The sequence below is a fragment of the Bacillus rossius genome, assembly GCF_032445375.1.
Source record: "Bacillus rossius redtenbacheri isolate Brsri chromosome 9 unlocalized genomic scaffold, Brsri_v3 Brsri_v3_scf9_1, whole genome shotgun sequence".
NCBI lineage: Eukaryota > Metazoa > Arthropoda > Insecta > Phasmatodea > Bacillidae > Bacillus > Bacillus rossius.
The window spans coordinates 19,862,646-19,890,488 of NW_026962012.1; the positions used below are offsets into that span (position 1 = coordinate 19,862,646).

The 27,843-nt window shown below is 37.7% G+C and overlaps 1 protein-coding gene across 4 annotated transcripts in view; it reads right to left on the reverse strand.

Annotated features, from left to right (window-relative positions):
• The window catches only part of LOC134542646 (Golgi-specific brefeldin A-resistance guanine nucleotide exchange factor 1), a 135,270-nt gene extending 120,535 nt beyond the window's left edge, over positions 1–14,735 (reverse strand). For all 4 annotated transcript variants that reach the window (XM_063387052.1, XM_063387053.1, XM_063387054.1 and 1 more), the window contains exons 1-5: positions 14,531–14,735; positions 11,044–11,143; positions 9,507–9,605; positions 6,182–6,300; positions 4,940–5,048 (exon numbers count right to left, since the gene is read on the reverse strand). In XM_063387052.1, the coding sequence (XP_063243122.1) occupies positions 4,940–5,048; positions 6,182–6,300; positions 9,507–9,605; positions 11,044–11,143; positions 14,531–14,629 (526 nt within the window). In that variant the 5' untranslated portion in view covers positions 14,630–14,735. The remainder of the gene's footprint in view (positions 1–4,939; positions 5,049–6,181; positions 6,301–9,506; positions 9,606–11,043; positions 11,144–14,530) is intronic.
• Between the last annotated feature and the right edge of the window lie 13,108 nt (positions 14,736–27,843).

Sequence of the window (27,843 nt, forward strand, 5' to 3'; positions counted from 1 at the left end):
CAGGGTCAAGTTTAAGAGGTATGGTTGTTTTTCTTTTTATATGTATTTTTCGCCCCGGGGCTCCCTTCTGTTTGTAATTAATGTATTTTAAAACATGTGTGCTTAAAGATTGAAAAAGAAAAAAAAAAAGCTAAGTAAATAATGTTAGTAAAAGGGCAGTTATATAAATCAAACCAGCATTTTTTATTTCATTATTCATTATTCATCCTCGATCCACATAGCCTCCTAGAGTTCCTAGTAGGTTATAAGTAAATTCCTTTGTACGACGTCTGGGCACCTCTGTGATAATTGTTTTGTGTTTTTTTTTTTTTGGGGGGGGGCGGGGGGGGGGGGGCTGACACTTCCAAGGCCTTATTTTTAATTATTGATTTATTGAGTGTTTCTCTGAAGCCCAGCGTACATTACAGAACTTATCAAATAAATTTCTTGTTTTGCATCTAATATGTCTTTGGTTGGATCCAAATTACAATATATTTCATTATCTGGAACAATTTAAGTAATTCTAACAGTCTCAAAATTGACATAATTCAAACCAAATTAATTCACATATAAAAACGAAAATTTCCAAATTGTAAAATAGATGTACAATCTGTACTACTAGAATGTTTAAGAACAAGAAACAAAATTTTAGATGCAAAATTTGTAAGCAACTGCTTGAAATACAATTTAGATTGTAATTATTTGATTGAAAATAATGTCACTAAAGTTCCTACTTTTAATAAACTCTATCATCATCTATTGTATTATATTAGCAAAATTAACTATATTTATTATGAATTAGTAAGTAATTTTAACCAATTTAATAATATTTTCCATATTCGAAAAAGAAGTAATGTTTGTTCATCACATGCTACCAATAATCTACTTTAGATACTACTTAACAATAGATATTAATTTTATATATTTAACACAACTTCAAGGTATCTTTTATAACTTGTGTACTGTCCAGTAATTATCTTCATAGTTGTTGAATGTGTAAAAGAAAATGCATTGTATTGTACTGAAATGAATTATGTTTCTTACTGTCTATTAACTTATGATTTAATTTTTAAATTCTTGTTTTACTTTATTTTGTAAGTTAAGTCTTTTTTGTCTTTGTTTCTCTGTTTTGTCGTATTTTTTGTACTTGTTTGTTTATATGTATGGTGTCTACTACTTTGGCCTAACATTGTGGGTAGACATGTCACAACTTATAAATTAAATACGGTAAATAAAAACTTGCAAATGCAACAAATTCAATAGAGCTGATGTGATAAATTTAAAGAATTGCCCTTGAATATCAGGAAACAATACAGTAACACAACCAACATTTTATGTGAGACTCAGCAGAAAAGCAATACAGGAGAGGTATTTTTTATCCTTGGTCTTCACAGACATATTTTTTTTATAATACTGTTTTCTTATTTATTTCGACAATGTATTTGGTATAAAGGAACAAGAACATATAGCATACATAAAATGTATGAAATGAAAACTTCCATAAATGGACAGTAGGCAGGCAGTATAATGAACACTATAGAGTGCATTCACGTGATGGAGGCAAGGTGTTAGAGCAATAGGATCAGTCGCCTCGCTCCGTGGCTATAAAGGTCCAGTTTCCCCCAATAGGGGTGCTCCCTATTGCTCCCTATCACTTTTCTCCACCCACTTGTTACTTACTTCACGCTGAAATGTTGCCCACCTTTCAAGAAATGCACTGTAAGGTGTTTGAAATATATGTTTTCACACAAAACGAATACACAAACTTACGATCCATTTTTGCATCATAAGAAAAATCTTTTGACCATGCCGGATGAATACTTAGAAAATATTTAGTGTTTGGTAAATATTTATTGAGCACCCTAGAAAATGACCAAAGTGAGTATTTCCACAAACTGCAACTGAACATGTGCACATTGTCACCATCTGCGTCTCATGGGATCCAGGAGCGACTGGGCACGAGGTGCACGCCTCCTGTTTCTACCAGGCCAGGTGGCCAGGTGGCCAGGTGGCGACCACTGCATTCTGGGCAAGACAGGCCACTGTCACAACTATATAACATAAGTACATTCCAGTTCTATCTGCACAGTAGAACCTGAAACATTTCCAAGAGGTACCGGCTGGTGGCCCCAACTGCCAATTATGTGTAACTGTTTGTGATTGATAGTATTTTTTGTTACGTTTGTCATAATAATTTGATGTTCTCTCCTCTCTTCTATCGCACCGAGCCCTCTTGACAGAGAGCCAGCAGGGGTGGAGAAGGTCCAACTGCTGGTCTTGCGGCAGGATTCACAGTTGGCTGGTGAAGGCGAATAGCTAATGGGGTGAGGGATAGGGGCTAAGCTATTCATTGAAAAATAATGTCGGTATTTTACACGGAACTTTTATTGACCTGAATTGTCCGAACAGTTCAATTTGTCGCCTGCGTCGGCTTTCACTACATACACAGAATTTATACATGGTACACCCTATCGTCCATAAAGGGGGGGGGGGGGAAGGGAGACAAATTCCCTAGGCCGAGATAGGTCCTCGGATGGCCTAACTCGCGAAGGAGGGGAGCGAGCAGCAGAAAACGGATAGCCAGTCGTTCTGCTGCTCCCCCTATGATCGTCCTATGGTCAGTGGGCGGAATCCAGCCTCACTGGCCGTCGGGCCGATCAACAGACTTTCAGGTGGATGACCTCGCCTTTATATAGGGAGAAATGCGCGGGAACGAAGAAAAAGAAGGGAGGGGCAAACTAACTCCTCTTTGGAAGGGATGAGATGCGCGCGCATGAATCTCGCCGAAATTTCCCTGCCCTGGTGGTGGAAACCTAAACTAGATATTAATAATTAGAAAGAAAAGATAAACTTGACATAAATAATTATATGTACATACATATATATTCAATCCTATGTATTAAAAAGTATTTAAACTTGCTATCACAACTTAATTAGTTAAATTTATACTATTATAAAATATAAATACAGTTGGTAGATCACCGGTCACAAGATGGCGTCACAATGTACATGTTTAGCTGTGGCAAGAGAAAAATATACATTTGTTTACACAACTCGTTCATATTTACTTTTATATTCTGAAGTGCATTAATATGTGTGGTTATAGCGACGTAAAAAATAAAGGACGAAGATGGTTGGTTGCTTTAATGAATTATTCTATTGTTCGTCGCTTTGTTTATAACCTACGACGTTGCACAGATTCGTCGCCGCATATTACGTGAGTAGGCCTACTGCCGAAATACATTTTTCCCTGAATTGCTTCTGAACTTATTAAAACACGTTTTGGGTTCATTTATAAAACGTAAAGTAACGTGATATTTAATACGTATAGGAAGGGCGGGCACGCGTCAAATTTCATACGCAGCAAGAGAGAGCATTTTTAAATAGTTAAGAATTAAAAATGAGCTAACCTATTTGCCAATTTAATTGAAGTCCATGTTAAATTGTTGCTTGTATCTTCAACTGTGTTAAATATCCCAACTTATGCATCCATGCATGAAAATACTTGTAAGCCTTCATTTTATCAGATTGTGCAATCGATAACTACAAGAAACCACAAACAGTGCCATTCAACTGAATCATACACAAACTGGTAGAAATCAATGACAATACAGTCATAAAACCATTGATGGCAATGATTATAACAGGAAAAAAATTGTATACACCAATCCCTCACTTAGCATGACTAATGCATTCAAAAAAAGATTTGTGTTATTAGAAATTGCTGATTCTGAAGCAATAGTCTCCATAAATAGCAAGGCTAATTTACTTAATGTGTTCCAAAATATGTAGGTAAATATCTTTTACGTAATATCAATGTGCAGAATAACACTCAACGATAAATATGTCACACCATTCATCTTTAAATTGTACCATTGAATACTTTGTATGACAAATACGACGCTAAGTAACTGGAGATATGTGGCTTGGTACTTATCGTCAGTTGGTTGGTTTGCCCGCCCAGGCGTGACCTTCACTCACATCGCGTACCTTTCCAAGAAAATTCCAAACCATCCTTTACTGGCAGTAATGTCCACACATTTACATTTTAATTTTTCAATCCTGTCAGGCCCGTGATTTTTTTTCATTGCACCATTAATTTAACAACCTTTTCCGTGTGAATCATCTGTTCATTTCTGTTCCGATATCTAATTTCAAATATACATATTCCCGCTAGTACAACCAACAGCATCAGACTTATATAAACATTTGGTAGAGTCCTTATTTTGTACGATTGTGCGCACAGTTGACTTGCTTAAAACTAAAGTGCGACCAACATAAGCGTGGCCTTCATGACTTTCTGCTCACCATCATACTTCTAGTTTTGTCTCAAATACTTGAACACGATGCATTATGCTCTCAACTTGAAAGCAATGATTCCAACCACAGGTGCTTGCGCATGTACAGTTACTGGCAGACGAATGGACAGACTGCTTTGTGTTTGTGCAAGTTCCCTGCCACTGGCTAGACCGAGTTCGTCACGGCCCGGTCTGTGGCCGGGCGACAACGGTACAGCACAGAGGCATACACGTGGACCAAAAAACATTTGGTCCCTTATACTCCATGCCGCAACTGAACTTGCCACAGCTGATGTTTGCACAACAGCCGATAGCGTAGTCAGACCGGCACCCCTTATGGAGCTAACTGTATGCCATGGTGCATCTGTTGTTAACCGAGTTGAAGCAGACTTTGTGGCGTCATGCCCGACATTTTTTTGGCTGTGGCGATTTCGTGCTAACTGAAATTTACAGACATGCTATTCAAGACTGTGGCAATAAAATTAACATTGCGTTAAATAAATTCACACAGTTTGAAGACGTGCTAAGTGAGGGACTCGTGTAAGCATATCATATAACTGAAAATAATGATATTATGAAATTGCAAAATATGAAGAGAAAATAACCTAATTAATTGAGGTTTCTTTGACTAAAGGATAGGGACATTAGTGATGGAGGCTCACCGCTGAGTCGCGTCTCGAAGCAGATCCTGAAGCAGCTCAGCAGGATCTCGCACACACTCTCGTTGGTCAGCATGGCTCCCTCCGAGGACGACACCAGCAGCCGCAGCACCTGCGACAGCACGACAGCACGACAGCAGATGCCTCAGCCCACGCTGCACCAACCCTTCCTCAGACAAGCACCAAAATATTATTTTGCATTTCAACATTTTTTCCATAATTTTTTATTTTATTTTCAGTCAATAATTAGAAAATTTTACCAAGTTAAATATATTTATAATTATATATATAAGATATTATTTGTATGTCTGGAGATATAATGCCAATTTGTCTAGAAAACACATTTTTATTAATATTTATTATAACAGACACAATACCAATTTCTGCAACAAAAAAACATTTTAATGATCAAAATAATATGGACATTACATCTAAAATATCATGGTAGACACTTAAAGTATAGCCAAAAAAATTCTGATAATAGTTTTAGTCATTGGATATATGATGTTTTGAACAGTTTATACGTTGTTCAAGATTTTACAAAATATGATTCAAATTCTTTTGACAGTTACAACTGCTTACAACTAAAACATTAAAAACATTACACTATTATATAAAATCAATTTTGGTTTTATTCCACTACCTTTTTGTTGCTAACTTTCATTTGTGTAACTTCAGGTATACACATTACTTTTACTGTAGTACTTATTCTGTAGTTAAAGAATCCTAATTTTATTGTGTTGTTTTAAACCTTCCAATAAGAAAAATAACTGTGTTAAATTGTGATGCCTTCATAAAAAAAATATTCAAAGTTTGAAATAATATTGTTGTATCCTTTAAAACAAATCTATATTTTCATTGAAATTAACTTAAAGCTTGAGAACATTGTATTCCGGAAACAAACAAACATGACTCAATATAATATGATCACAAGAACATGAACAATTTATAACGTGGACACAAATGAATTTCTGAACACAGACGTCTGCTTTAAGTACAATTACTCCCACAAACACAAAACATACGCTGTTCGTTAGAAAATAACATTTTCATAAGCTTTCATTGTGAATTTTTAAAAAAAAAAAATAGTACTGAAAATATAAAACTTTCCGTACTTGGGCAAACAATAATAACACTATAAAAAATATTTAAAAAAATTCTAAATGAGTGCAAAGTAATTAGTAACGGAGATATTGTCATACTCCCCCCCCCCCCCCGACACTGGCGGGTGTGTGGCCGGCCTACCTGCAGGATCTTGAGCAGCACGACTCCGTCGCTGGCCTGGTCCGTGCCCACGAACCTGGCGTGCGTCACCGCGTCCGCTATGTTCTCCACCGTGGTGGGGACGCACTTGCTGGTCGGAGCTACGCACACACGCACACGCTGTGCACACAACAGTACTGCGAGCAGCTTAGCTTCCGGGCTGCAGCCGTGTCCTCTGCAGATAATCCACCGACGTTTCGGTCCACATTGCAGTCGCCATCATCAGGGAGCAGTTTACCTACAGTTAAGTAGGTACAGTCAGTAGGTAAACTGCTCCCTGATGGTGACTGCAATGTCGACCGAAAACGTCGGTGAATTATTCGCCCGAGGACGCTGCTACAGCCCAGCAGCCAAGCCACTTCAGACAATGGCCATGAAAGCCTGCGAACATTATTAACAATACTGTAAATTTATCTGAACGCTACAGAAACACACAATGATTCTCCCACGAACCAACTAAAACCACTAGTACTTTAATTCTTACACTAATACAGTCGAATGGCAACAATCTGATCCTGTTACATACACTGTCTCTAGTACTCTAGTAATCACTTGTACAGTTTGGTGGGCACTCAAAATAAAAATGTTTTTAATTTACAAATTATTACTGTCATTGGTTTGGCTAGAGAATTTTCATGATTTTTTTGCAAAATTAAACAGAAGTTGAAAATGAAATTTTGTTCATTAATTCTTTTTTTAACCAAAATTACATGGTGACAACACAGTTCCAGACAAAAATGTAACCTCACCAAGACAGTTTTTCACTTGGAAAAAACTTTCAATATATTCCAATTGACTTTACTTTACAATTAGAAACTATGCTATTGTTCTCGTGGTACAGATAGAGTGAGAATGCCATTGTTCTCGGATGAAGGCAAAAGCCTACATTGCCATCTGCCGTCAAAATATTCATGTCTAATAAATTACTGAGAATATTCTGTAATGGCAACATTGTGAAATTCAAAGTTTTATTATCGGCAACTAAAATAAATATTAGGTTATGTTAGGTTTGTAGGACAATCAAGAAAAAAAACATGACATGTAAACTGACATGTAAACCCTACTCTTTTCTGATAATTTTTTCATGAATAGTAGCTACTCTAGGAAATAACTTTTACATCAAAATTCTCATACCTATTTATGGTCATTCAATTGGCCAATTTAGACCCTAAAATGGCATTTCCTAGCACATAAGTCAGCTTTTTAAGGATGGAGACAAAAACAAATGTTCATTTAAACATTATTTGAATCCCTAATGGGTACAAAAATATTAGCAGTACATCTACTATCATTCAATTATAAAAAGTTATCATTTGTTTTGGAAAGTTAACATTTTTCATGTCAAGCATATAGAACAACCACGGACCCTGACACAAATATGTTCATGTGTCAAACTTGCCCGTGTTAAAACCCATTTCTGCCTTACCTGCAATTAAATAAACATGAATTCAAGCTAATGTTTTAACATCTTCATTAGATGCCCAATTTTTTCTTAAGCATTGTTTTAGTTAGTTTTAACTGAATTATAATTGTCAAAATTTATCAATGGGGGAAAAAAAAAAGTCTGAGAAACATATTTAAACAGCAACACATTAAAATGCTTGAAAAATTTATAACTGCTAATAAACACTGTAAACCATAAAGCATATGCTATAACATAAATTTATAAATGCCATGTTCCATAATCTCTAACGATAACATACATAGTTATCATACACTATGTCCATAAAAGAAAGTCTCAGTTATAAATTTTAATAGTATCAACTGTAAGCATTGTAGTTTTCGTTCAAGATCACAATTAAAGAGTATCTCAAACAGTTTTAGATAAGCACATTCGCGAGTATTGCTTTGTCGTCTTCTCGCTCGCAGCGCCACCTGCGCAACATGGCGACTCCTGAGCGTGAAGCCTTTTAAGTTCTGCAAATTGCTACGAGTGAATCTGTAATTTCAGGTCAGCCTGTGTATCGTGACCTAACATGTGGCAATAACATCCCCTCCACCGATGGTCGCAATAACAGAGCTCTTTTCGCTGGCCTCATCGTTCATCTAACACAACACCATACCATGTTTTCCTTTGTGGCTTCATGAAAGATAGTGTCTACGTTCCGCCGCTACCTAACGATTGTCCAGACTTGAGGCACGGAATTAAAGAGGCTATTGCTTCCATTACTCCGAACGTGTTGGAAAGAATTGGACTTCAGGTTGGATGTGTGCAGTATAGCTAAAGGTGCACATATTGAAAACTTGTAGGAAAAACTAGGTTAGTTTACTTTCAATTTGATGTATGATTTGTTGTAAATAGTCTAAATTAAACTGTTATATTATACCATTGAAAGTGGGACATTCTTTTATGGACACCCAGTACAATAGTGTTGTTAAATAACACTTTTAATCACCTTACACAGAAGTAGAAGCTAGGATACAACAACATCATGTATTATGATTCCCAGCAGAACTAGGCCTGTCTGACTACTTCGAGTGTTTTAAAGGATGTGTTCACTGTTTAAGTGTGGATATTTGCAAATAGTTAACATGTAAATAAATGCTACATACAAACATATATTTACAGCTGTAAAGTCCCAATCTTTCGTGCCCAATCACCACTCACATACAGACTTCTATGTTTTCATACAAGTGCAGGACTAAATGAATTGACAGTGTCCAAGATGTTTTCGCTAAACGTGGTGTGGCGCCGACACGAGCGTAAGAGCCGTTCTCGGTCGACCAGCTACTGAGACCGGGAGTAAGTGAAGCAGTTCCGCAAAGCAACGTCGGAGCACCAACACGTTCCAGTCAAGTGTTTCAGAGGGAATTTGAGACTGAAACTTCCTTTCGTCAAAAACCTTTTTTTATTGTAAAAGAGACAGTACCTAAAACTGTACGTAGAAAATAATGGTATGATAAAAAAAATTGAGCATTATTATACACAACTGTAGTAGAAGTAAATGCTACATACTACTGATTGACAACCGGGGATCCGCGAGCATTCTAAATAGGTATTTCAGATGTACAGGAATAATTTGATAATCCATTCAACAATGCAAATTGAATAATTCAATTTTTTAATAAATCATTACCAATAGATACACCAAGTGAGACTTAATAACAAAATATTTTTAATTTAAAGAAATGTAACATAAATGAAGCTGAGATTCATTGTGAAACTTGTATTCTGCAATATAGACAATATAGTAGTATATAGAACCATTTAAAACGTAACAAATAATCTTGGCCTATGATTAAAAGAACTGTTTTAAGCACATGATCAATGGGACAGTGAACGGAAGCAGCTGCGACGGAGGCTCACCGATGAGGCCGTAGCTCAGGAACTTGTGCACGGCGGCCAGCGCGAGACTCGTCACCGGGCCTGTCGTCTCCTCCGAGCGGATCACCTCCAGGAACGGACCTGCCCCACCACAACCACCGTACAGCACAACTGGATCAACTGTCACCGACACAACTCTTTTTTTTAATTTAGCTATTATGTAGCGGTCAGGTCCGCGACCATCAAACTTCGTGCGTCTGCGCGGGCGTCTGTGCACCTTCCCCCCCCCCCCCCTCCTAGTGTTGTGTATTGCTTCTCCTCGCCTCCCCTCCTGGGGTTGGCGCATGCGCGCTGTGATGTGCCGATTTAATATAAGCTGCTGTCAGGTTGTAATTCGGTCTTGTTAGCTTGGTTTGCTTGTCTCGCCTCGTCTGGTGTATTTCAGTAGCTTGAGTAGCTACATTGTCTGTTTAATTCGGCATGTAGTCTGTTAGTCTCTAATTGTAACGACCTGCGAGAGCGATCTCGGGGGAAAAGAATGTAAGTGTTATTCTTTGCGAGTGAGGCGGTGGCCCTTGCCCTAATGTAACGTAAAATAATAGGCTGTCTTGTTTAAATTCCCTTTCGGCCGCCACCTAGAAAATTATGTTTGGATTAACTGAATTAACTTAACGAACTTAACTTTCAACTTGTAGTAACTGTTCTCCCCTGAGGCGTAGACGTACGTAAAGTAAATTATTGTAACATCATGTAACTCTCTTGCGCGCAATATTTTGTTGTTCACGTATTTTTGCCTTTGAATTCTCATTTGATGTAACATTTCTGTATTTGAGGCGTCTGTCTTGTGTGGACACAACGCCCCTTTCGATGGTCCGTGTAGGGACCACGCACTGTTAAGTAGGTGTCACTTGCGTTTTTCTTGGGCTTGATAGATGGCTCGTCTACCTGAATAATTCGTCGTGTATGATCCTTGTCAATTATTAATGTCACTAATTAATTGAAACCTAATTGTAAAAATAGTCTGTCTTGCTTTCTTACCATTCATCAGTATTTATATTTGGCCTAATTATATGCAAACATAAAACGTAAACTGATATGTTTTTCAAGTAATTAAACCTGCTCCCAAACACCTTTCCGCAGTACCAGCCATGTTATGGCCCTCCCTCCTCGCCACTAAGCTTATAGGCTTTCAATTACATTAACTTGAAAGTTACCAGGAACACTATGAAGCACTACTTGATACATTCACAAAAAAACTACACAGAAAGTTACCCCAAACAACTTAATAAGTATATTTAATTGTTATGTGCACAGAGCTCTACGTACTGTAGACTCGAGGCAGACTACACTAGGCACAAACACTTCATACCGACTCTGCGCTCCAACTACGCCATTGGCTGGCGTTCCACAGAACTATGCCACGGATGTCGGAGACCGACACAAGTGATACAGCGTTCAACGACATGGAGTTAACAAATTTGCACGAAAACCTGCTTCCCAACAAAAAAAAAAAATAAGGCAATAAATGAATTTCACGCTTCCAGAATCCAACGGAGGGAAGGCGGTGCGGAACACGCACTCAGGTAATGGCTGGAGTCCAGCTCGCGCAGGTCTGCGATCTGGTTCAGCACGTCCTTGAGGTCCAGGAAGCTGCGGGTCAGCGCGTCCTGCTCCTCCTCCTGCGCACACGGCACGCCCGGACTACAAGCCACTCTGCTGCGCCACTGCTCCTCGGCAGGCCAGCGTTCCCGCGCACAGGACACAGGACTCCATTACAACAGTTGGTTCGGTTCAACTACAATATTAATTGGTAATATACATCAATAATAAAACTGTTAAAGAGTTAAAATGTCACTGGATGAAATTTCGAAAAAAAAACTATTGGAAACGGTAACATTATTATTCATTCAAATACATTTCTTCAAAAACTTTTGTCTGTTCCGGCATCAAGCAAAACTACTTGACCGATTTTGATGAGAAATTTTTTTTTATTAATATGGTGATTGACTAACTTAAACACTAAGCCATATATAATTACACAATTCCACCCCTAAGGGGGTGAAAAGGGGGTGAATATGGTTTTGTGATAATTAATTATGTCTCCGAAGCTAACAACGAATAATAAACTGTACCATGTACCAATAATATTCATACCAAAAAAACTAACCACTATTTTACCATTTTGCAAAATTCAAACCCTTAAGGGGTAAAAATGGGCAAATATGATTTTAAGATAATTAATTATATCTCCAAATATAATAAAGCATAAGAATGGATGTTGTTTACTAAGAATAAGCATAGGAAAGCTACCAACTACAATTTTACCAATTTTGTAAAGTTCAAACCCTATAGGATGAAAAAAGGGGGTATATGAGTTTAAGATAAATTAATATATCTCCGAAGCTAATCAATCTTAGAAAAGATATTGGTTACTAACAATAAACATACGAAACCACAAACTACAATTTTACCATTTTGCAAAATTCAACCACTAACTGTAAAAAAAGGGATAAATATAGTTTTAAGATATATCTCTTAATCTAATCAATCATAATAAAATATATTGGGTTACAAAAATAAATTTACATGAATTAAATGAAGAATTTGTTTAAATAAGAAGTTTTTTAGTTAATTTACAAAATTTACAAAAAAAAACCTAAATTTTGCATACTTTTGATCTACAAATATATTTTTGGCATTCGGGAACGGTTCATGTCAGAAAGCTTAAATTGATTCGTTTTGTAAGTTTTTTAGTGGGCTTCCATATTACACAACTTCATAGCAATTCCTTCATTAATACATATTTGCATATTCAATAATATTGAAAATAATTCACTTTAACTGGGAAACAAATTAAGACTAGTGTGGAAATCAGATTACGGTGGAAAACAGTCTTGGCTCTGGCTCTAACATATTGTTACACATATAATGTGGGGAGAACTACTGGGTTTGTAAGGGATAGCCCAATTAATTAGTAAAGTTTTATTTATAACTAATGTCTACACTATAAATTTAATTACTTCAATCAAGAATTCTATCCACAACAATTAGTCTTGCACTGGCCACTGAAACACCAACACTTTCCACTGTAGCTTGGCTGGACAGTGGCTCGCTCTTCTGTCCGCCTCTGCCCGCTTGCTTCGCACACTCGCCCACACCGCGCAGCAGTGCAGTCCCCGACTATCGCTCGCCAGGCCTTCACTCGCAGGCATCGCCTCCCGATAGGCCCGGCCACCTGCCCTCTTCACCTCTCGCTGGTGGCACGGGTGTCGCCAGTGTCACTCCTCAAGGGGGAGACTCTCTCCCCTACCCTCAGAACCCTCACGAAGGCTGGCGGCGTCACTTATATACCCGTGGCACGGGTCAAGTTCAAAGTACGATATTGGCCTTACTATTGGTCAGAAATAAAGTAGGGGAAATGTACGATGTCGTGAAAGTTGGAAAATGATAAATTGTATTGCAAAACGAAGGCACATATCATGTGCAATATTGGCAACAGCAAAATCCCAGGTCACACCAATATTTGGTAGCGCCGTAAAAAAATGTTACTGTGAGTTTTGGAGCGATCGTAGAATGAGGAAGAATGAATTAATAAGTAGAATTAATGATTTTTATGTTGTTAAAATATAAGTACACAATAAATACTAAGTAGGTAGTAAGAAATATATTAGATATGTCTACAAATAAGTGTATGAGTCACTAGGTAGTAAGAAATTTATTGGATATGTGTATAAATAAGTGTAGTAGTCATGACAGAAGAGCAAGCTCATGTTTATTTATAATAAATTAGTATAACAGAAGAAAGAGAATGTATGATTGTAGTCAACAGGGAAGCAACGGTTCGTGTTTCGCGACATAGAAAAAATTAAATGGAGAAAAGGCAATTGTTTTGGCTTAAAATTTAATATCTACTAGAGAAATATTGACAGCAGACAATTATTGACATAAAGCCAAGAAAGGAAAGTGGTTTTTAAAGGCTGTTAAATATTTGTGATATGTAGTTTTTTTGTGTGCATTTCTTTAGATGTTTTAGGTGAGAGTTGTGTTTTGTACGTTTCATTTGCAATGTTATGTGAAATAGTTTATTAGGATAGGTGAATCATAAAATGTAGACGGTAATATTAAAAAGGCTCATTTTTCTGCAGGTTATTTTTGCAATCATTGAAGTGATAAAAATAAAGAAAAAGTTTTCGTGGGTAGTGTCAGCTAATAAAAATATATATATATACTTTTACATCACTACAGGTATGGAATATATTTTCTGTGTCATGTTCTGTAGTTATAATATAAATTGCGTTATTGCAAAATATACTAAACAGGGCTGGATTACATACTTGAATAGGTAGACCTGAAATATAGAACACAATACTGTGGGAAATATTAATTTGGTTTTGTGACCTAAACTAGAATAGTTAGGGCTGAAGTAAAGAACATGATACCAAAAAAATAATACTTCAGTATCATGTATGAGAGTAGATTAGGTAGGTAGGAATGAAGTACAGAACACAATACCGTGTCCTATACTAGAATAGGTAGGGCTCTATATTCCCACGCTTGCCCCGTACAAAGTAGGGGTGGTAATGATGTCACAGCTGCCATGTTGATGACATCATCTATATTGTTTTGGTATCGGGATCTAGACTTCTCCCAGTGGCAGCTACTATCAAGCAAATAGTACGGCGGTAACAACAATCAGGCCAATCTCTCGTTGAAAAGTCTTGGCTACGCTGTTAAAGCACTGCATGATGACAGGAGTGTCAATGCACAAGACACCACTGCACCTATAAACGTGTTTTTCTAAGAAACACCTATGAAAATTCAAATGCTGTTTTAGGGTTACACAGAGGAACTTCTGCAGTGTTCGAAAACACCATTTTCGCAATTTAATTACTTAATCTCTACAAAAAATCCGCTACTCTAGAAATTTACCAGAGCATTCGCACTATTTTTTAATGTTTCATGTTAGTGAAGGACACGTCCTAACATATGAAAACAACGAATGTTTCTTACAGAACATTCTGTTAAACGTTGACTTGCCCATAAAAACATGACAATCCTTCACCCACCTGGTGCGAATGTGATGACCACCTCACCCTTCTCAATGCTGTGAGAAGTGTGTTCATCTCCCCTTGGAGCACGTAAATGCCACTTCCAGGGCACGCCATTGTTACCGTTTTTTGGTCTCTAACACTTCTAGATCATTGATAATAATTTACTAACTTCTAGGTTCATAAACAAACAGCCATGTCAAAGGACAACAAATGAACCATTCTGTATCGCTGTATCTGACATAGAAAACAATACGTATATGTGGGTAACTCTCATGTGATCTTTGCCAGGGCATAAAGCGCTTACAGTGATTGAAAATGAACTAATTCTAAAATAGTATTCTAGGCGTGATTTTCAAAATGTTATTTGCCAAATTTATTGGTTCCTTATATTTACTAAACTACTGCACATATTCGATAAAGCTTTTTGGTGTTATTATTTTTTTTTATTTTTTTTTATTTTTTTTCTTAGCACCCAATAGATTCAGTTGATGAGCAGTGGCTCTCTGAATATAGGGCTTGTCAACATGGTTACAAAATGTATGATATACATGTAGGTTATGATTACATACACCATTTCTAATATATATATATATATATATATATATATATATATATATATATATATTACCTAGCATTAAAGTTATATTACAAATTTCTAATAATGAATATTATGTTCAACAATTAAAATATGTATTAATGAGCAGAGTTTGTTAAACACAACGACAGGTCGTTGGTTAAACATTAGAATTAGATCCAAAGACTATATAATGGAAAGACTGGTAAGTCAATGCTGTCTCTATGTTCCACGATTGACAGCGCGACTACGCTCCCATCTGGCGGATTTCAAATTAAGTTCTTGCAACTAGCGCATCCTAGCAACGACTATTGGAACTACATACTAGGACGACAGCGTAGCGGGCTTTTCAAAATTGAGCGGCAAATTTAAATTTATGCTACAGTAAAACTGCAATTGTAAAACAAGTGTATCAATGTTGCAACACAAAGTACTGACCATTGAAGGTACTTAAGAATACGTTTTAAGGGTCTAAAATAAATCTGAATATGACTATTGATGGAGAAACGTTTATGTAAGATTTCATTATCCTACCTTTCTTCACGCACAGGAAATCTGAAAACCGTAGCCTCAGGATTGACAAAAATGTTGTTTGGACATGCCGGCACAATACAACGATGAGCATTTTTTGCCATGATAATGACAGTTTTAATTAGAGATGAGCGGTATTACCGATAACCTGTAAAAAAACGGTTACGAAAAAATAACCGTTACGTTACGTTCCTGGATCTCTGATAACCGGTTACCAAGAACGAGCAACGAGAGAATATAAACTGAGCGTGGTTGAACACATCGTCCGATCTAGCGACGAAATACAATACTATGATTCTAGCTTTTGTGTAGTAGCTAGCAAGGAGGAGGCTAGATGTCGCCATATGTGCATTTATATTGCGTAAAACCTGCTGAAACGAAGTTTTTTCATATTAAGAGTTATGATGATTGGACATAATAACACTAATCAGAGTTTTGTTTATTAATTTACGATACCATGTCGAGTAATCAAAACTCATTTGCTATAGTTAATAACGAATATTTAAAAGTCTTTCTTGGAAAACGTTCATATAAAGATCTCATACCGTTATATCGATTTTAACGAAAATGTCGATACCATATTTTACCTAACAGTTCTCGGTATTTAATAACCGTTTAGCGTTTAGAAGTTCTTGGGAATTGTTCAACATACACAGTTCTTGCTATCGATAGTATCGATTTTCAGACAGCTACAAGTATTTAAATTAACTGTCTAATATACATTATCTATTCACATTTCTCGGTTATACAATATTCGTTTAGCAGTTTATTTTTTATCTTCTTCAAATAGTTAAGTTCCAGTTACAAACTGCCTTCAGTTTTTTTTAAAGTATTATTATTTTCGGTAATGTACTAACGTGATGTTTTAAAGAGCTTGACGCCGACCGCCAATGCTCCTCTATGTCGCATAGACCGCTATGCCTCATCAACGTCTCCTAGAAGCGTGTGCACCGAACGCGCCCGTGCGCGCAGCTAAGTGCAGTTCGTGCGACGAGGCGAACGCCATACAACGAGTGCTACACCAGCGCAAGGATCCGGCCGGGTGTGGCATATCCTTCCGCCGCACTACAACAAATTGTTATAATTATGTTTTTCCACAGGATTTTATTGAACATTATTTTTTATTAATTAATAATTAAGTCTTTGCAAAATCATGTTTCACGGTGCAATTTGTCCCGAACCTGGCCGGTTCAGTTTCCCGCGAAATTCACACGTTTCCGCGGGAGGGCTGGCGGGGGAGGGGGGTCGTGCGCGGCGACACCGCCAGTGTCCTTCGAGAGCTCAACCAGGCCGGCAGCCTGCGCGCAACGCGGAACCTTCAACCTTTGCATTCACCGACATGTAGTTTTCCATAGTGTAATTTCTTTTCAACCTTTTGTACAGTTCCGCGGTCGGCCTAAATTTACCATGAGGTACTTAACTTAATTCAATCAGTGCTCCGAGATGAGTGTTCCACGTCATACGTAAGTACTGTGGGGAGAGTATGTGGTTTTACGTCGGCGCTTCACGCCCAACCTAGCCTACAGGCTACTTAGTTTTGGCCCGCACGGGGCAGCCAGCAGGCGACACGTGCCATCAAACTTAATAACGATTCAGTCCCTGGGACACACCTAGACACCACGTAGAGTCGCCGGATACACGGGCCTACGTGTTGCTAGCCCAGTTTATCAAGTGTAATGTGTTAGTGGAATAGTTGTTCGCCTAAGTGTAATTCGTCATGTCAGGGCAAAGTATCACCGTCGTACGGCAGTGCGCCACCAAACTTAATAACGATTCGGTCCCTGGGACACACCTAGTCACCACGTAGAGTCGCCGGAGACACGGGCCTACGTGTTGCTAGCCCAGTTTATCAAGTGTAATGTGTTAGTGGAATAGTTGTTCGCCTAAGTGTAATTCGTCATGTCAGGGCTTATGTATCACCGTCGTACGGCAGTGCGCCACCAAACTTAATAACGATTCAGTCCCTGGGACACACCTAGTCACCACGTAGAGTCGCCGGAGACACGGGCCTACGTGTTGCTAGCCCAGTTTATCCAGAGCTAGGTATTAGTGTAGTGTATTGTGCTTCAAAATATCGTGTGCCATGTCAGTGTCTTTTGTAACTTTCGCGTCACGTATACGAGTCTGCCCCTCACGCGCATAAGAATCGTGAGCCGCCACTGAGGAAGTGAGCTGCGCGTGTGACTAGTCGCGTCGGGCAAACCGTTACGGCCAGAACGGGCAGCACCATGTATTGGGCTGTGCTGTATTAAATTCACCAACTATCTGAAGAGGTTTTGTGTTATTATTCAGGCGTCCCGAGTGGCCTCAACAGCTCGGGGGGCCCTACTGCGTTGACCCCTACCTCTAGCCACAAGGCCGAACCTTCCCTGAGAACACGAACCTAACAAAATCACGTCTATATAATCGGAGGTAGCGGGGACGGCGTCAAGCTTTTGAGACAACCATACAATGAATACTAAATAAAACAGACGGAAAACAAGTAACATTTGGAACTTTTTTATTCCGGTTAGTACTGAGCATGCACTGTGCAAAATTTGTAAGCATGAGTTGCGTTACAAAAGCACAACAAATAATTTACGAAAACACTATCGTCTGAAACATATCGTAATTTTACCAGTGAGCAGACCTACTTCAACTATCAGCACTGAAAATGTAACAATTATTAATCCAGCGAATGTAAGTAATAATTATTTTTGAAATTAAAATTACAAGTGTTAGATTCCAGGGGCCCTATTCTTGACGCTGCTGGAAGAATTCCGCTAGCGGAATTACTTGATTCCACCAGAGATTTGCTAAACCCTATTCTTGAACACTCGCTAGCGGAATTGTGTATCGGAATTACGTCACAAACTACCGGAATTATTCCGCCACCTCGTGAGCTGGCGGAATCACAATTCCGGTAGAGATTTAAACGTTGTTTGTTATTTGAAACCATGATTTGTCCAAAATGGAGTCTCTGGTATGGTTCTGAAATTTTTTTAAATCGTTTGTATGTTTGGTTAGTTTAGGTTAGCTACATTTAAATCTCGTTTAATAATGCGTGTGTTTATATACTTATATTATTTTACTTCATTTAAAACCAGAAATAACTTATTCGTCTTATTATGTTATGTGATTATTCAGATACGCCATGTGATGCTTTCAACCTTCAAAATTCGTGTGTGCGTGGCGAGAAAACTTTTGTAACAATTTAACTAATATTTAATGTTTTAAGTATTACATTTTTGTTTGTGTGATTTGCAATGGCAGGTATTTAAATATTACTTTACGAAAGTTATATTTACCATCTTCCATTAAGTACTTAATATTGTACCTACTTAGCATAAAAAACTTTGAAATTTTTGCTGTGTATAAATTTGTGGCTTATTTGACGTGTATTGTGATAAATACAATACCGGTAACGTAGTTTCCATATTACGTAATTCGTTTTTGACACCAAATATTGCAATCGTGTGTCATGTTTTGATGGAACAAAACTATAGTGGTAGTTAGATTATGCACATGTATTCGTTAAAAGTACATCCATCCCGGAATTGAAAAGTACTCGAAATGAGTCCATTTATATATGAATTTCCCACAGTGATAAGTGATTGTGAAAATAAAGGTTATCCTATTTACCCTTCCCTATCTTGCAAACAGAGCCAACATTCCTACCACGCAAATAATATGATTGAAAACAACACACACCGATGAAAACCCACACAAGTATTATTAAATAAATGATGAAAGAAGATATAGTTGAAAGATTATGTTAATAAATTCATAAGATTGTTTTCAAGAAGCCCCTACACCAAACAATTACAAACTTTGGTAAAAGTTCCGTTTTGCTTATACAGGTGTATCCAGATATACCTTTGATTCTAATGGCATAATCCTGTACACCTGATCCTGTGTTCTATGATGCTTATCTTTTTTTATCAGTTGGAATAACTTCAGATTTCGCGCTGTCGAGCGAAATGCGTCGGCGCTACTCGCCTGCCCACTGCTAAAAAAATAAGCATTATGTACCACAGGATCAGGTGTACAGGATCATGCCAACAGGATCACAGGTTAACTTGGATACACAATACGGAACTTTTAAGCCCGGGCTACATTCGCAATAGCACGCAAACAGCACAGACGCACAGAAGTTCAACATACACTATTAGATATGAGCTGCTACATTGGCAAATAGCACGCGCACAGAAAAATAGCACAGGATCGGCGCACAGAAAGTTCGTTAACTTTTAACTTTTAGGTTATTTTCTGTGCGCGACCCTGGTGGTAGCCAATCAGCAAACAGTTTAAGTACTACTCTAGTGGGCTTATAAAAGAACAATTGTCACGAAAGTATTGGTGCTGTTGACTTGAGTAGTTTGTTATTGTTTTCAAACGCACGATTACATAAAAATGGAAGGCTCATTTGATAGCTGTAATAGAAAGTAGAAATATTTTGTATGACAGGGGATACGCAGGATACAAAAAATGAAGACGCTAAATTAAATGCTTGGAAGTCCGTGTATGAATGTGTTATAGAAGCCGGATTTGAAATAAACAGTGATATGTATTTTTGAATGCTCATGGTTTTTTGTATGTAAACTTTGAAGTACTTAAAATATTTCTTGGTTTAACGAAAACCGTACCACAATAACAACACACGAATCTAAACAAACGTCACTTATTCCAACTTCAGTGATCAAAATTGTTAACGGAAGTTATACATTTAAAAAACTTTTTTGAATGCTTCCGGTATTCTTTTGTGTTGTGTTGTGCGCGAATGTAGCATCAAGCTCTGTGCTATCTCTGTGCGTGTGTGCTATCTGTGTGCTGTTTGCGTGCTATTGCGAATGTAGCCCGGCCTACCCATTTCCCCCCGCACCATGAGATAATTGCCAGATGATGTTCATAAAATGTTATCATTTTGTATTGACTTGCAGTTATAAAAATCTTAATGTACACATTCACAATTGTTTGCTGAATCAAGAAACACCGCATAAAATTTGTTTTCACCTCAAATTTTACACTAACATAAAAAGTTGCGGCAAAGTAAGCAGAAACAAACTAAGAAACGATTACTTTTAAGTGATAAGAATTTTAAATTCTATCAAGTAAGCAGAAACAATAAACTAAAAAACGAGTACTTTTAAGGGATAAGAAGTGTAAATTTTAATAAAATTCTTGCCACAAACTATCAGCACGTTTCTTGGTACAACTGTAATGCTATTACCTGTGAAACTTATTATATTTGTATGAATTGTGTTATAAAAAATTATGTGTCATATTATGCCAAAACAGAGCTATGCTCTCCGGAACATTGTAAAAATAAATAAATAAATAAATAAATTTTCCTCTGGACAAAGAATCATTTTTTTCCATGAATTATAGCAAAATTTCCCGTTGTTCGGCCGTAACTTTACAGCTCATTTCAATTTGATAAGTAGATCTTCAACCTACACCCCTACACCAACAAAGGATATTTGCAAAGAGTAAACAAAACAAAACATTCAGTATTCACCCACTTTCACGGGAAATTTACCTTTCCTCATTGTGATTGGCCTTCTACCAGTGACGTCAACAGTTAAAGCAACGTTGCCACACTTCCGTAAAGACTTTTCGTTGACCCGACAATGTTGATTCCGGTAGCCACTACAGCAATTTCAAGAATTGGTTTTTTACTCTCTACCGGAATGAAACTCGCGGATTAATCCGGTAGCGGAATTATTCCGGTAGCGTCAAGAATCGGCCCCCAGTGTTATAAACCGAACAGAGCTATCTGCTATTATTTGAAGTAAACATTTTTGTACTTGCAATCACATAAACAGTTATAATTTCGAGATCGACAGATCAGTTCTCGATTCGCGATCGACCGAAACAGTTCTCTATTCGCGATCGAGAGAAACAGTTATTTATTCCCAATAGCCCGAAAGAGTTCTTTATTCGCGATCCACCGAAACAGTTCTTATTTCCCGATAGCCCGAAACAGTTCTTTATTCCCGATGGCCCGAAACAGTTCTTTATTCCCGAAACCCCGAAACAGTTCTTTATTCGCGATCAATCGAAACAGTTATTTATTCCCAGTAGCCCGAAAGAGTTCTTTATTCGCGATCCACCGAAACAGTTCTTATTTCCCGATAGCCCGAATTAGTTCTTTATTCGCGATCGAATGAGTTATCTGCTCGCGGTCGACATTTTAAACCAATTCTTGATTATCTAACACTATTAGGAAGTGGCAGGTAGGTTAAAATAAAGCATATACACATCAAATTTTAGCGAAATATGAGCTAAATTTTGTCAAAGGTTTCAATCATTGTCACTCTGACAATACTTCATAATCATGCAAATAATCAATGTGTTTGAATCAAATTGTATATAATTTCATATACAATCGTAACTAAAATTATCATTAAGAAAATAAAATTACCATAATTTGATGAATTAGCGTGGGATGGAAGACAGATTATTACGTTTAATAACTGGTAACGATAACCATTTAAATAACCGGTTATTGAGATGGAACCGTAACTGCCATTACCGGTATTGAAAAGTAACGATTTCACTCATCTCTAGTTTTAATGATACTAGATCAATATATCTGATTCGAGCAATACCAGCAAATACAGTTATATTTGACACCAACAGCAAACAGAAAAACACGCCATTAACAAAGTACATAGGAGTCAAAGCTGAGGTAAAAAGGCCAACTTTCATATTTTTTTTTTTTTTAATGGGGGACCCACCCAGGGGGGTCCACCCCGCCAAAAAGTGACTCTTTTATTAATAAGAGTGGTACATAAAAACATGGAGGGTGACACTTGATCAGTACAAAAGAAAAACAAAAGAATTATATATATACATATTTACAATATCCCTTCCGACAAAAAGTCCTTGGAGATGAATTGTTTGTGTTTTGCGATGTTCTGATGCCGTGCTGGTTATAATGTTGGTCTCGTTGCGAGGTTAGCCGTTTGGCTCGGCCCAACCTTGTTGATTCGGTGATCTGATCGGGTGGTGTGGTTGGCGGTACTGTTGCGGGTAGGGTGGCGGCAGGTGGTGCTTCGTGGGGCAGTGTTACCGGTAGACGTGCGGGCCACCGATGTTATCCGCCGACCCCTCCAGCATCGGCGGCTTCATCTCCGTCTGAGGCGTCACCCGGGAGGAGGTGGGTTGGGGTAAAGAGGGGGCGTCTGGGGTGTGGGGCTGTGGGGGGAGGTTCTGCTATTTGTCGGATGAGGGGGTTCAGGTTGGTGGAACAGTTTCTCAAGAATTTTTCTGTGGCAGAGGAGATGGTGTTATGGATGTGGGGGAGTCTAGTTTGGTCAAGGAGGTGTTGTCGGTTGGTGGCGCGTGGGAGGCCAAGGATGAGACGGGTGCTGAGAAAGAATGTGCGGGTGATCGGTCGGAGATCGAAGAGGGAGGAGTGTGCCCAGGTTGGGCATGCATAGGTGAGATGGGATATGACGTGGGATCTGTATACAGTGATGCGGTTAGGGAGTGAGGTGCCTGAGTTTGGTCGAAGGACTGGGGCTAGTTGCCCCATGACTGCACGGGCTTTGGAGCGTATGGATTCCAGGTGCGGGAGTAAGGTAAAATTTCAAAAGTATAAACTTTCAAAACAAGAAAATAATGTGTGTAGAATTAAACTTCTTTACAAGTGTATTTACTCGAACATTATTCTATTAACAAGTGATACTTTGACTGAATTTGAGCTACGCTGCTGCCATCTACCAGATTTCAAAAGAGGCTCACCAAGGAACTAGTCTGGCTATACAAGTTACACCACCCTGGACTGAAGTGTAGAGCTGTAGCAAACCTTTTTGTCTATGCCGTATGTATTCGTTACTGAGTAACGGGAGCTACATCTAGTAACGAGTAACGAAACGTTACACACGAATGCATTTCGTTACTCGCATTTTTCGTATGTTTTACGCAAGCGCGCGCTTATTCGTTACAAAGAAAAATGTTTGTTTATTAAGGAAAGTATAATTTGGAAATTCGTAGTCCAAGTTTTTTACTATTTATTAAAGGTATTGTGTGTGTAGACAAAGTTTGAGATTGGAACAGAGACAACGTAAGAAAGTATTTTTTACAAATTATAAATATGTATGTTTTTGTTTTTTATTATCGCGTATTTTCACGTTTTTTGTTCTTATCTTAAAAGAGATATTATAATAAAGCTGCTCTAATGAGATTTTATTGTTTCTTGGTTAACAAAAGCTGTTAATTATCAAATACTTTTAATTGTTTATATTCGATTTATTATTATTCACGCGACGTCATACTGTACGCGTATGAAATACGACTAGATTCGTTGCTGTTACATAACATAGCATGTTATGCGGTATCAGAAGTAACGAGTAACGATACGAAAGTAACGAGTACTAATTATTATAGTAACGAATACATACGGGTACACTTTTTTTAGTTACTTTTACACCTCTACTGAAGTGCCAAGGAGTTGGTCGAAAAGGGGTAGGAGAAAATGCTGTGTCGTTGCGGGAAGTAGATAACACTTCTACGTGCGAGATACGTGGGTGGCCGAGCGGGCGGGCTGGTAGTATTGCATCACCGCGCGGAGAGCAGCGGAGAGCAGGAAGCGTCCCTCATGATGTATGATAAGATAAGGCGGTGAACGTGTAGCTTACGCTACATAGCATAAATTAACTACCGAAGAAAACAAAGAATTATAAACGAATTATAAACGGTGTTTTGGTTAAAATAAAGATTTACGGTCATTGTAAACGACGTTATTGTGAATCGGTGACAACTTAAATTGAAACATGAGTACTCAAACATTAGCGACGTTATTCCGAAACGACGTAAATCGGTACGACGTAAATAGAGGACTTACTATACAGACAAAAAAAAATAAAAACAAACCCGAACATGTACGAACCAGCCCGAAGGGCATGTCGATCTATGGGGGTGAATCTTCGGGAATGCGAATATTAATCGATTTTATTGAACAAATGAACCTCGACAATCTCCAGTTGCAGCCACGGCCGTAGTTGTTACTAGTACTTTATTTACTCTATGGTTACTTTGTTTTTAGCCGTGAGTTGTGAGGTTATGCCATATTACCTCTATGTGGGAAACAGACAAAAAAAATGCGAGACATGTTGTTCAGCGAACCTGGCGGCGTGACCGTGGTCAAGTAAATGCGCTGGACAGCAACAGCAAAACATGGCGCCATTCTGTATGGGAGGGAATTCTACTACACACGCTGAAAACATCCCTTTTTTAACATAATTTAACGAAAATAAAAGCATATAAAAGAAAGAAAAATGTATGAAATATACAACATAACAAAATATATGTACCATAATATAAACAAAAAAAGTTTTAAACAATAAAAAACTTAAATTGTTAAAATATCAAGATAAACACAGCCCATATATTTTACAAATTTCTTTATATTTAAACGTCTCCAGGACTCATGCCATGTATTGGCCGAACATCAGCCATGTACCAAATGAAAGCTGTCACCTTACTTAACAAAATATACTCATCAGAATTTTAGTCTGGGCCGACACTTTTAATGCCGACGGACAGCAACAAGATCGCGCGCCCAGTTTCACTTGCAGGCAATAGCTTCACCCGCCCATTACAGGCCTTGAAAAAACCATTTTACTTCTCTGTTAAAAAGTGAAATATGAAAATTCAACAACGAGGTCCTAAGCACAAGATATAAGGCTTTTTATTTAACCTAAAAAATTTGTCATTTAAAAACATTTTTTAAAATTATTTAAGGTCAAACAAAGTTCATATTTCAGAAAATGGCATTATATTATAACGACTCCAGGACTCATACCATGTATTGGCCGAACATCAGCCATATACCAACAGAAAGCTATCACCTTACTTAACAAAATATACTGTTCAGAATTTTTGTCTGGGCCGACACTTTTAATGCCGACGGACAGCAACAAGATCGCGCGCCCAGTTTTACTTGCAGGCAATAGCTTCACCCGCCCATTACAGGCCTTGAAAAAACCATTTTACTTCTCTGTTAAAATGTGAAAAATGAAAATCCAACAACGAGGTCCTAAACACAAGATGTGAGGCTTTTTATTTAAACTAAAAAATTTGTATTTTTAAAAACATTATTTAAAGTTATTTAAGGTAAAACAAAGTACATATTTCAAAAACTTGCATTATATTAAAACGACTCCAGGACTCGTACCAAGTATTGGCCGAACATCAGCCATATACCAAATGAAAGCTGTCACCTTACTTAACAAAATATACTGTTCAGAATTTTTGTCTGGGCCGACACTTTTAATGCCGACGGACAGCAACAAGATCGCGCGCCCAGTTTCACTTGCAGGCAATAGCTTCACCCGCCCATTACAGGCCTTGAAAAAACCATTTTACTTCTCCGTTAAAAAGTGAAATATGAAAATTCAACAACGAGGTCCTAAACACAAGATATAAGGCTTTTTATTTAACCTAAAAAATTTGTAATTTAAAAACATTTTTTAAAATTATTTAAGGTCAAACAAAGTTCATATTTCAGAAAATGGCATTATATTATAACGACTCCAGGACTCATTCCATGTATTGGCCGAACATCAGCCATATACCAACTGAAAGCTGTCACCTTACTTAACAAAATATACTGTTCAGAATTTTTGTCTGGGCCGACACTTTTAATGCCGACGGACAGCAACAAGATCGCGCGCCCAGTTTTACTTGCAGGCAATAGCTTCACCCGCCCATTACAGGCCTTGAAAAACCCATTTTACTTCTCTGTTAAAATGTGAAAAATGAAAATCCAACAACGAGGTCCTAAACACAAGATATAAGGCTTTTTATTTAACCTAAAAAATTTGTAATTTCAAAACATTTTTTAAAATTATTTAAGGTCAAACAAAGTTCATATTTCAGAAAATGGCATTATATTATAACGACTCCAGGACTCATTCCATGTATTGGCCGAACATCAGCCATATACCAACTGAAAGCTGTCACCTTACTTAACAAAATATACTGTTCAGAATTTTTGTCTGGGCCGACACTTTTAATGCCGACGGACAGCAACAAGATCGCGAGCCCAGTTTTACTTGCAGGCAATAGCTTCACCCGCCCATTACAGGCCTTGAAAAAACCAGTTTACTTCTCTGTTAAAATGTGAAAAATGAAAATCCAACAACGAGGTCCTAAACACAATATGTGATGCTTTTTATTTAAACTAAAAAATTTGTATTTTTAAAAACATTATTTAAAGTTATTTAAGGTAAAACAAAGTACATATTTCAAAAACTTGCATTATATTAAAACGACTCCAGTACTCGTACCAAGTATTGGCCGAACATCAGCCATATACCAAATGAAAGCTGTCACCTTACTTAACAAAATATACTGTTCAGAATTTTTGTCTGGGCCGACACTTTTAATGACGACGGACAGCAACAAGATCGCGCGCCCAGTTTTACTTGCAGGCAATAGCTTCATGCGCCCATTACAGGACCTGAAAAAAAACATTTTATTTCTCTGTTTTAAACTGAAATATAAAAATCCACCTACAAGGTCCTAAACGCAAGATATGGCGCTTTGTATTTAATTTAAAAACTTAGTATTTGTTAATAGTATTATTAAAATTATTTAAGGTCAAATAAGGTACATATTTCAAATACTTGCATTATATTAAAACGACTCCAGTACTCATACCAAGTATTGGCCGAACATCAGCCATATACCAAATGAAAGCTGTCACCTTACTTAACAAAATATACTGTTCAGAATTTTTGTCTGGGCCGACAGTTTTAATGCCGACGGACAGCAACAAGATCGCGCGCCCAGTTTTACTTGCAGGCAATAGCTTCATGCACCCATTACAGGACCTGAAAAAACCATTTTATTTCTCTGTTTTAAACTGAAATATAAACATCCACCTACAAGGTCCTAAACGCAAGATATGGCGCTTTGTATTTAATTTAAAAACTTAGTATTTGTTAATAGTATTATTAAAATTATTTAAGGTCAAATAAGGTACATATTTCAAATACTTGCATTATATTAAAACGACTCCAGTACTCATACCAAGTATTGGCCGAACATCAGCCATATACCAACTGAAAGCTGTCACCTTACTTAACAAAATATACTGTTCAGAATTTTTGTCTGGACCGACACTTTTAATGCCGACGGACAGCAACAAGATCGCGCGCCCAGTTTTACTTGCAGGCAATAGCTTCACCCGCCCATTACAGGCCTTGAAAAAACCATTTTACTTCTCTGTTAA